General features: G+C 37.6%; 2 protein-coding genes across 2 annotated transcripts in view; both read right to left on the reverse strand.

Moving 5' to 3' along the window:
* LOC106786734 (zinc finger protein rotund-like) overlaps positions 1-5868 on the reverse strand; it is a 92860-nt gene extending 86992 nt beyond the window's left edge. Inside the window, exon 1 of the mRNA XM_014748450.1 lies at positions 5670-5868. Coding sequence (XP_014603936.1) covers positions 5670-5783 — 114 coding nt within the window. The 5' untranslated portion in view covers positions 5784-5868. The remainder of the gene's footprint in view (positions 1-5669) is intronic.
* On the reverse strand, positions 5783-10482 carry LOC106786686 (sex-lethal homolog). The gene is made up of 3 exons (XM_014748340.1): positions 10045-10482; positions 5852-5939; positions 5783-5787 (listed from the first exon to the last, which is right to left on the reverse strand). Exons 1-3 carry the CDS (start codon positions 10378-10380, stop codon positions 5783-5785), a joined length of 429 nt encoding a protein of 142 aa, XP_014603826.1. The 5' UTR covers positions 10381-10482.
* Positions 10483-12031: the final 1549 nt, after the last annotated feature.

The following is a 12031-nucleotide window of genomic DNA, read 5'->3' on the forward strand; positions in this document are numbered from 1 at the left end:
GGATGATTATGATCGATGAGATCTAAAAAAAAAAAAAAAGAAGTGAAAAGAAAAGAAAAAGAAAAAAGAAAAACTGGCTTTCAAAGTTATTTTTTTTTTTTAAATACGTACTTTAGGACGAAGCTCACGTCGTACACGTACGCCGTACGCGTTCTAAGGATTTTTGTTCTCTCTTCCTAGAACGGTTCCCATATCACCGATGCAGAAATTCAAATTCGGTGTCATTAATAAAAATTAAAGAGACATCACGGAGGGCTGGCTGTAGGACAGTTTTCTCTCTCTTTCTCTCTCTCTCGAAAATTCTGCTATGAAATAGGGCTGAAGAAAGAGGAGGATGAAGAAGAAGAAGAAGGGCCACGTCTCTCGAGGGCAAAAGTACCTTTATCTTACCTGCCGCGGTACAATAGCGTGAGACTATGGGCCCTTTGTACTCAACTTCCACGATGATCTGCATACGCACCCCTTTCTAGCCGCTGATACGCACCCTAAGGCGACCATCTTACAAACCCCGACGTAGGACAACAAAAAATATATACATAACCGCGCGGAAGCTCGCATTTTTTTTTCTCCAATTTTTTTTTATCCGCTCTTGTCTTCTTCGGGAGTTTTTTTTTGCTAATGTTTTGTTTTCTTTCGGGTATTTTTTTTATACATTTAATCTATCTCTCTCTTTTTCTTATTGGAAGGAAACGGATAGGATTCTTTTTTTGCTTCCTTTTTCCTTTTTTTTTTTTTTTGGGCGCTAACGGTACGACGCTCGCGGGATAAATTACGCTCGGTCACGTCTCGAACGTGAGACACCCTGACTTTCGTCTAACCTAAAAGAAACTTACAAGACCGGAGACCGTTATTTTTCGTTTATGCCAATTAGTATTGCAATGAGGGTAATCTTGGGTTAAAAATGTCTTCTTCTTCTTCTTCGAATATTGTGGTATTTTTATATGCGATAGATCCAATTTAATTATTTTAATATTACATTTGTGAAAGTCTATTTCAATAAATTTTTCTATAATTTCGTATAGTTACATCGAGTTGAAAATAATTTCAAATCTTGTCAAAAGTGTTAGTTGGAGAATTGACAATAATTTTGGAGGAAATTAAACGATCAAATGTTTTCGACATGACATAGGCTAATTTATGTGCGAAATAAATCAATAATGTTAACTTCATAAATTTAGTTTGTAAAAAATGTTTTCGCTCGTTGACTGGTTGCACCTTCTCGGGATAATAATTTTTTGTTCTTCTCGAGGATGTTGAAAAAAGAAAAGGGAGAAAGAGAGAATAGAAATATCGGCCAGAGATATTTTCCAGCTGAATGAACAGGGGGTGACGATGAACGCGATGAACGACGATGAGGCGGCAACGAATGCACCTAAGAAAGGGTTAGTCTGGTCGAAAATTTCATAGGAAAGGGTCCCATAACTCTGTCTTGGGTCCAAATGTTGTGACAACGTTGCCGAAAAAGGGCCGGAACGTGCTCGTTACTCAAACGCGAAACTTATATTGTTTTCGATTGCACGAATACAATTCAATCAAATCTCTTTCGATTATTAACGAAGATTTATTTTTTATGTTGTATATTATAGAATTATATTGAACTATTTTTCTTTTGAAATTGAATTAATTTCAAATCGATAACGAATTACATTTTCCTTCTTATTCGTTAATTTTTTCAATATTTTTTTTATGAATTACTATTAAATTATAATCTTGTATTTGAAAAAAACTAATAGAATAAAAAAAAAGAATAAGTTCTTGATGTTGATGTTAACACGAGTGTTACCACGCACGTTGTAAGAATAGAGGGATCGAATAATCGCGTATCGCGATTAGGTTAGCAAGTTTTTTTGGTCTGCATACCAACCCCAGTATATGTTTCAACATCTATCACGCATATCAATGCCTAACGTATAATTTCATTATAATATCCCAGACCATTCGTAAATATGCGAGTACACGTAATGCATTATACGCGAAACGTTTGAACATAACGAGATAGAAAATTTCTAAAGCAAAAAAACGGAAAAAGGAAAAAAAAGTGTAACCGTTCCGACTTTGAGAAGCAAAAAAAGGGGGAGGAAAGAAAATGAAAAAGAACAGACAACAAAAAAAGAAATAAGCAGGCAACGAGATTTCAACCCTTTCAACTCTTTTTCGGCGAGATACGTTGGTAAGGAAGAAAGAAGGAAGGAAAAAAAAAAAAAAGAAAAAATTCATTAACCTATACGATCCATAGATGATATTCGAAAGGCAAAGTAACAAAAAAAAATAGAAAAAAAAGAAATGGCAACCCTCTTAACTAGCGCGACTAGCTTCCCCATTCGCTAGAATTTTTTTTTGCTATTTCTCTGGTAGTAACGGGTAGTCGAAACGAGACAATGAACCGAACGCCTATCTCTCTCTCTCCCTAAAACCTTTACTTCATTTTTTGTCTCACGTAGCTCAGAGACAAAAATGCCGTTGCGCGAGATTTGCATTCTCGTCTCGGGCGGTACTAGAAGCAGCGAGGGATAGTAGGAAAAAAAAGGAGTCCATCGGAAAGAGGTGAAGAGAGAGAGAGAGAGAGAGAGAGAGAGAGAGAGAGAGAGAGAGAGAGNAGAGAGAGAGAGAGAGAGAGAGAGAGAGAGAGAGAGAGAGAGAGAGAGAATAAAAAGAATGAGTAGAAAAAAAAAGTGGCTAAGAGGGGTCAGGTCTACCGTGAGCCATTATTTTAATTTTCTCCTACCGTGGCGAAGGGATGAGCGAGCAAGTCGTCGTGTAAAAGTGAGAGAGAGAGAGAGAAAGGGAGATATTCTTCTTTTACATAATCTGCGTCAAGGGTGGTTTTTTCACCACCCAAAGGCCAAGGACTCTCACGGAATAGAGAAAGGAATGATTCCAGTTACACCCGTTCGAGAAGAAGAAGAAGAAGAAGAAGAAGAAGAAGAAGAAGAATAGCCAAAAGATATTTTGCATCTCGGCGAATAAAAAAAAACGAGCAAAGGTGGAAAAGAAACGGGCTGGGGTGTTTGGCTCGAAAGGGTGGGGGGGGGATGATACTGCAGGAAGAGGAAGAAGAAGATAAAACGTTGCTGCTACCCCGAGCAAAAATTACCCTAAAGAGTTGCTCTAAGCGTTTTAAGGGATTACGATCGGGCAGGCGTAAAGGCAGCCTAAGGAAAAAAAAAAAAGGGTTGACCACCCGCTGGGCGAAAGCGTCGACAGATTACAAGCTCGGAATACGTGTTTACAGGCTTCAAAAGCTCAGCAGCCTCTCTCGATTTATTCGGCTCTCCTGCCCTACTTCTTTTCTCTTTCTTTTCTCGATTCACAACCCCTATCTTCAGCTATCTCTCTTGCCTGTTTCTCAATCTCCCATAGATGAGGATTTCTTACGCGTCGTTGACGGATATTTCAATGTTAAATGGAGCATACGGTTTTGCTAGTTCGATTCACGATGCAGCTTCCGAAAGAATAATGCAACATCAAATTCGCTAAGGATTGTTTTTAGTTGAAAAGAAAAAACAACGGCGAAGGGTTACGGGCAAACGTGATCGATACGATCGTCGTTCGAAGGTATGCCAGTTTTTTTTTAAGAACAAAACAAACTAAAATCATTAAAAAAATGAATAACGAAAGCTCGAACTCGAGAGATATTCGTCGTAGATTTAAAAACGGAAAAGAGGTTTAAAAAGGTTTTTAATGTGTTTTCGTTCGTAGACCAAAGCCACGAGATGTTTTCTTTTTTTCCAAGCGGGATGAGCGATAAGGAGGGTTGAAAAACGTCGATGATTCAACCGAGGGAGGGAGGGGGAACGGGACAAACGGGGCCGTCATCCCCAAATGAGAATGAATATTTCTATCACTTTTTTATTTATTTCTTTTCTTTCGTACCTAGGACTCATCTTGATGCCCGTATGCGGTCTATGCAGATTGCTCGATTGTCTTCGAAGGAAAACCTTTCTCTTTCTCATTCCGGCGGCAACAGCAGCACCGGTATGCTATGGTACGACGCTACGGTACTTTACGGGCTGCCCCGTGAGAATCTTCCGTTCATTTGCATGCCGCGGATTATTTAAATCATCCCCCGGCTCGTATTGTCGTGGCTCCTTGTTTTTTCCAGAAGGCCTCAGTAAGAAAATCTCATAGGTTTCTTTGCATAGCCTAGCCAGGACGCCTGCCGACCCCGTGACGGACAAAAAAAAAAGAGAAAAGCAGGGKGCTTCCTCGAGAGGCCCAAAGAAACGGTGGTAGGGACAAAATGAGAAAGATTAAGAGAATAAAAAGAAAAAGAAAAAGACGGATAGACAGGTACGCAACACACAGATCCTTCTTTTAACTACTGCAGGTTCTACTACACGATGAATGTTTCTCAAGAATCCCGTTGTGGTGATCCCATTCGCATTCAAATAATATCAAACACGCACGATTTCGGCCACAATACTTAAATGGTATTATATTATACTATTTTCCCTGTATTCTAACGGTGTACCATTATTATCGATTCGGATGAAATTAAGGGCGGGAGGGGAGCTAAGATGATAATCGTTTTTCGACAAAAACAAAATCGAAAGACCGAATGCTTTTTTATCGAAGAAAAAAATCGTCGTGCATCGATAACGTCATCGAAAGAGAATAAAAAAAAATAAAAAAGATAAAACGGGGAGGGAGGTTGCAGAAAAGCAAAATCTCAGCACAGTCGATGGAAGAAACGTTGCAAACCGACGAATATCTGCACAAACGATCCCTCTCACTCTCTCTCTCTCTCTGTCTCCCTCTTTTCCCTCTTTAGCCCGTTCTATCTCATCTTCACTCGCGCGCACATAAACTTTTTTACTTCGCCGTAACACTCCCGACTCTTTTTTCGCGCTTCCGTCTATTTGTTTTTTTTTTCTCTTTTCTTTCTTTCTTTTCCCTCTCTTTTTTCTTTTACGGGTTTTTTTTTTTTTTTACATATATACCAACCTCGAGGCAGAGCGAGGCGAAAGAACGGTGCGCTATGCAAAGCGATCTTCAACCCTTTTTGACGCCCTTCTTCCATCCACTGTCCCTTTTTTCCTTCTGTCTCTTTACGCGTGTCTCTCTTTTCACCCTCCTCCTTTTCTACCTTTGTTTCCCTCGGTTTCTCTCTCTCTCTCTTTCTATCTCTCTCACACACACATGCACAGTCTCTCTTCCGTTCAAAGTTTCGTCCGTGTCTCTGTCGTCCTCTAATCCAGCCTCGTCTAAATTATGCAGGACTCTCGCCCGGAGACAGCGCAGAGGGCCAGAGAGAGAGAGTAGGGGGATTGGAACGAGCGGAGGAAAGGAAAAAAACAAAATCAAAACAGGGGTAGTACAACTCGTTTCGCTCGTGGATGCCGTGCAAAAAATAGGAAGAAGGAAAGAAAGCTTCATTCTCTTCCTGTCTCTCTCTCTCTATCTATCTATCTATCTATCTATCTATCTTTCTCTTTCTATCTTTTTCTGTCCAGCTTTTCTCTCCTTTCTATCGCACTTATTTCCACTATTCGATTCATCCGAACGACGACGACGACGTTCTCTTCCGGCCATATTTAATTTAACAGTTTTCTATTTTTTTTCTTTTCTGTTCTTCTCTCGAGTAAATAATAAAAAGCACATGCTTCGTGAAAAAAGAAAAAAAAAATAAATAAATAGAAAAAGGAACTAACCGGTAAGAAGCAACTTACGTCAGTTGAGAGACCATTGTTCCATGGGTAAGGTGGCTGAGGTGGTGACTGTTGTTGATGATGAATACCGGCCACTCCGCTTGCGGAATGCGGATTATGAATGTGTTCCGCCATCACGCTGACCCAGTGGGCCAGGCCACCACCCCCGGCTGCCGCGGGGCCCGTTCCTCCGCTTCCGGTACCCCCACCACCTGCTCCACCTCCACCTCCTCCTCCACCGCCACCGCCCCCACCATCCTCGCCTCCTTCCGACCACGCGAACGACGCTTTCTGAAAGCAACAGGAGAAAACACGCGTTAGGATCATTCTGATCGAATTCGATTATTATGATACTTATCTTACTACTCTCTCTAGCTGGTATGATACTTTAGAAATTATTTGCTTTTTTATCCGATTGCGAAAGAAAAAGTTATATTTATTTTCCTTTCCCATTTTTTTGTATAATACTTTATTATATTCCCCGGAATAGTATACATTTTGCTTTTTCTCATTCAAATAAGCCTTTCTTGCGAGATTTAAATATTCAACGATGAAAATACACTTTGTCAGAAATATTCTAGTATGGGAAAAAAGAAAAAAAAAATAGAAACCCCGATGCAAAAATAAGACAAGAGTCTAAATTTCTACGTCGGTCGGAATGAAATGTAAATAATAAAACGTTTTATCCACTAAGAATATATTACCGAGGAAAATATTCATCTAAGATTCTGTGTCAATCGGAATGATACGTTAATAATTAAACATCTTTATTTTCGTCTAATAAGAATAAAATAATATAAAAAAAGAAATAATCGAAGTTTTGATGTCAATCAGAATGGAGCATAAATAATAAAGGATCTCATCTAACAAGAGATCCTTGTGAAAGAAAAAGATTTCTCTCTCTCTTTCTCTCTAAATTTCTATATCGATCAGAATGAAATATGAATAATAAAGCATATTTTATCCGATAGAAATAGACATGAAACAAAAACGTTGATCAGAATACAATATGTAATAGTAATGAAAGTTTTATTCTTTTTTTCTTGTTTTTTTTTTTTTTAATCAATAAGAATATTTATCAAGCAAAAAGAAAAGGAAAGAATTTCAATTGCTGTGTCGATCAGACTGCACGCATTGATATCTCCGAATGATTAAAAAAATATTACGCGAATCGGGGTGAAAGAAAATCAAACGAAACGGAATATGAGATTGATGGAAAAGAAAAGGACTCTCACCGAAATACTTTTCGAACGGTAAACCTTTTTTTGTTACCATATTATTCGTCCAATTTACCCTCCCTAACCGAACGTACCACCCTTTCAACAAAGTATATAATTACTATGACGAGAGAGAGAGGGAGAGAAAGAGAAAGAGAAAGAAAGAGATTAGTAGTTACAATCCAAGCAAGCAGTCATCGATCCTACGTGAAATGCATAAAGAATTCATAGGACCATAGAAAGTGGAGAAAACGTTAGGGAGGCAACGATGGGCAATCGATACGTCGTCGGAACGTAAAAAAGAAAAAGAAATCAAAAAAATGAAAACCGCTGAGCCCACCACACACAAACGAAAAAATAAAAAATATTCTTCTTTTTCTTTTTTTTTTAAATTATTTTTCTTTCTTTTCTTCGTTTGTCCTCCATCGTTCTCTCTCTTTCCTCCTCCTCCTCCACCCTCATCATTCCTTTTACCTTACAACTCTTACCATCAAACCCTTTTTACCTTTCTCTCTCTCTCTCTCTCTCTCTCCACTTTCCATTCGTAACACGCGTTTGATCATTCGTTTCTTCAACAAGGTCGATTAATTGGACGGATTTAATTAGCAGCCACGCAGATTTACTTGTTAATTGCTCGCCCAGCACGAATCGTGAGAAAGCTCGTTATAAATCGTTGCACCGATTATCGCAAACCCCCGAAGGAAACCAACCCCGCCTCTTTCGTTCTCTTCCACACACTCTCTCTCTCTCTCTCTCTCTCTCTCTCTTTCTCTCTCTCTCTCTCTCTCTTTTCTCTTTCTTTCTTTCTTTACTCTTTTTCTCTCGTGGGCTTTTACTATAAGCAAGGGTGTTATTCCTCGGACGAGCTCCACGCGTAGGGGATGATGCGTTTCATTATTACCAGCCGGTACTTAATTACACGCTCCCAAAGGCGCGAAACGCCCTTGGTCCCTGCAATTTCTGTCCCTCTCCCTTCTCCCTCCCTTCCTCTCTCTTACTCTCTCACACTCTCCTTCTCTTTTTTACTTGGTTGCTTGGTTGCTTGCTTGAATACTTGCTTAGTTGCTTGCTTGCTTACTCGCTCGACACGAAGCTGTCCTTTCGCTCCGCTTACACCGTTTTATTATCGATAACGTCGTTTACTGGCACAGAAATGTCAGGAGGTAAGGGTAACAAGAGTAAAACAGTCCTTTCTTTAAATAAATAACGTTCCTAAACGATCGACAGTGCCGTTTATAAACCGTATCTTTTTCTCGCGAAACACAGATTTGTATATTTCACAGACGTGTTGTTATTTCCGAAATTCTTTCGATCATCTATTGCGAATCTTTTTTTTTTTTTTAATTTATCCTTCCGTTATTTGCTTTTACTTAATGATTTAAATAAATATATATCGTTCGATATAATAATTTTATAAATATTGCTCGGACAAATTCGGTGTTTAGTGTTTTAAGATACGACGATGGGTTGAAAAGTTTTGAGCTTCGACCAAAAACTTTTATTCCTTTTTCTTTGTTTCGATAAAAAGTGAGTTTGACCAAGAAAAATTGTTTCTACATTAGGTTTACAACTTTTCAACCCATTCACGTGTCGTCATAGGGTGCGTCATAAATTTGTACGATCATCCTAGCAGATCCAAAAATGCGATCTCGCCAAGAATATTCTTTTTCTTAAAAGCTTCGGGGAGGAGGGGGGAGAGAAAAAAAGGGAAAATGGAGTAACAGGAAGGTGACGTGTTTGACGTTTAAATATCGTTCGTCAATGCTTAACGAAATAAAACTTCCATTTAATATGAAATTGAATGTAAGAAAACACACAAGGATATATTCGGAATTTGTCTTTTATTATCTTTCAATTTTATATTTAGATATGTTGTCTAGAAAATAAAATACGTCATTTTAAAATAATTATGATGGATTAAAAATGACATAATTATATATAAGTAATCCACGATATAATAATAATAATAATAATAATAATTTGAAGAGAGATAAAATTATATCCAAGAGAATGGTCAATTTGAAATAGTTTTCAAAACAAAAAGGAAAAGAAAATAATTGCGAAAGAAAAAAAACATGATTTCCGATAGTTAAACGAAATTTATAAAATCTTTCATTCCTTTTCGGGGAGGGAGGGCTGTTTGTTTTATTTTCTTTTCTTTTTTTCGTAATGTTCTCCTTTATGGTCTCGTTACTCGGAAAAACTCGTCGCCGCACTAACCACCACTCCTCCCCCTTAAACTTTTTAATCGACAACGTATACGCGTCAACTCGTCCTTAACTTCATTTTGCTAAACCATTTGAGCTGAATTTTCTTTTTACCCGTTGGCCCTTTACAATTCCTTCATCCCTATTTTATTTCGACACAATCTCGTTGTAGGAAAAATTGAAGGAAAATAAAAAGTAAGTAAGAAAGGAAAATATACAACAACAACAAATCGAATCGTCAAAATAGAGAGAAGAAAAAATATTGCGTTCTTTAAATATGAGATAGGAAAGAAAAAAAAGAAAAAATGTTAGAATAGAAAGAATAGGAATCGAAATCGGATGGACCGAAAGTTCTATTCGAATCTGGGTCAAACTCGCGAAGCACGCGATTGAAAGCAGAAGCACTCTCCCGCGCATCGTCTTGAAACGTTTCCCTTCTTTCCCAACGTCTATATGATTGCCCTTACGAAAAAGGGAATGCATATATATATGTACATATGTGTACATGCCTATATATATATCGAACCCGTTATATACTTATACGCGTACACGTAAGTATACGAATATATCCGATGTACGTATGTATTTACATTCGTGTGAATATGAACACATCGATTTAATGTACAGGGTGTCCCGTGTTTTTCTTTTTCCTCCTCAACAAAATGTTACTACTACTACTATTACTATATTCTTCTATAAGTAAAAGTAAGGAAAAAAAATAGAAAAAAGTTATCCAAACGTGAGCTCTTAAATGACATCGTTAAAAATATGTTGCGAATAAAAATAGTTAAATCGGGACACTCCGTACACGTGTTATACGATAATGGATTTCGATCGAGTTAACTAATTGTATGATACAATTTATTTCACGATATTTATTTTTGTTTAAATACAAACAAAAGTGAAAAAGAAGAAAATATCGACGATTAATAATAGACGTCGAATGAAGTATAATAGATAATAATAGCTAACCTCGTCGTGATCTTCCCGATGCAGGGCGAGATTTCTCGGGAAGGCGGGTACGCTACTAACGGTGAGTCCCTTCAAATCCTTCAAATCTTTAAGTGCACCAAGAGCGTTCAAGTTGTCCTTAAGATTGGCCAAATTAAAATTGATACCTTGTTCCTTGAAATTGAGATGCCTATTTAGCACCGTTTTACCGAGCGCGCTAGCTAATAAACTGTTGTAGAGCTCGTTTCTTAAGATAAACTTTTGCTCGGTTGGTGGTTCGTCCTTGCTCGAGAGATCGTTAGATGAGTCCGAGTCAACTTCGACGGATGAATTCGACACGACGCTCATCGTTGACATCTTTGCTGTTTCCCTACCTTTTCTCCTTATACTCGACGAATTTTATTTTTAATCTTTTGCCAAATTTTTTTTTCTCTTTCTTATTTATATTTATATATATTATCTATTTTTCTCTTCTTATTCTTCTTCTTTTTATTTCCGCCGTGTCAACGATACCTTCATTATCTTTTTCCCTCTTTCTATTATCCTTGTGTAACTTTTGTTTACATATAATTTTTATATTATTCGTCGGGAGAAAAGACAAAAGAAAAAAAACAACAGATTTTTTTCTTCTCACGCAGAAAGACGAACGTTCGGTATCAAAGATTACGGCGAGAGCTTAACAAAATACCTGTACACGTGTATATGTATAGGAATGTATATTTAAATACGCTTTTAAAATGTATGCGTGTGTATATATATAATATATATTTATATATATATATATCTTATTTTTATATATTTATTTATTTATTCATTTATTTGTTTCTTCCTTTGTTTATCTTCGAATCGATTAAGAATTTAAAAAGGTCGAGGCGCGGGGACTATTTAAAGATAGTAGATTGCTTGTACGAGTCCACGCGGCGAAGATCCGATTAACAATCAAAGATTTCAAATTATCCTCTTGTATTAGAAACTTATGGTGAAAATGATTAACCTCCGACGGTGCCTTTGTAGCAACAACGTTCACAGATAACAATAATTTGTAATCTTCAAAAGCAATTTTTATAATTTCCTTTCCTCGTTATTATTGGAATAGGAATAAAATAAGAACGATAAGTAGTAGAGAAAAGTGATGACGATGAGATGACAATGACGACGACGACGGCGATGACGACGACGACGACGACGATGATGATGATGATGATGATAAAGAAGAAATAAATCCTAAAGTAAATCCTTTTCACCGCTTTGGAGGGATTGGGGTGTGGGGGTAGTAGGTAGCCTCTTCTTGTTCTTTATTGCCTTGAGGAATTAGAAGCCATAAGACACAGTACGTTGCTTATTTATTTCTCTTGTCCTTTTCTTTCCAGGATCTCTCTCTGTTTCTCCTTCTCTCTCTCTCTCTCCCTCTCCTTTTCTCTATCTATCTATCTATCTATCCCTTTTCTTTTTTTCTTTCTTTTCTTTTCCGTAGAAATTCGTCCACGTATCGCAAGACAATTAACAGCTAATCGTATTATTACTATCGCTATGATTGTTAAGGGACCTAGTAAGACATTTTTATTCTTCTTCTTTCCTTCCTTCCTTCCTTCCCTTTTGTTCTAGCTTTTATTTATATTTCTTTCTACAAGTTTTGTCTATGTTTTAATAAATCGTTTGGTTTTTTTCTTTTTTTTTTTTCGTTCAAATGAACGACGTTAACGTTTTATGCATCCTTAAACGCTATTCTTATAATCGATAATAATTGTTATTTTAAATATCATCGGCCGAGCTTTGAGTTCGACTGGAAAGTTTCGAAAAAAAAGCTTGCGTTGCTTTAGGAACTTTTGCGCGCGCAGCTTGTTACGCATGGCCGCGAGCTTTCTAATTGGCTGGCTAATTAGCGCGGGAGAAGTCGCCTCGTTTCTCCTATATCTCGTAATAGGAACACGAGGTTTCGGCGTGCCCTTTTTGCTTTTATTTCTCTCTCTCTCTCTCTCTCTCTCTCTCTCTCTCTCTCTCCCTCTCT

Source organism: Polistes canadensis, unplaced genomic scaffold, assembly GCF_001313835.1.
Source record: "Polistes canadensis isolate GaletaPanama2010 unplaced genomic scaffold, ASM131383v1 scaffold_80, whole genome shotgun sequence".
NCBI lineage: Eukaryota > Metazoa > Arthropoda > Insecta > Hymenoptera > Vespidae > Polistes > Polistes canadensis.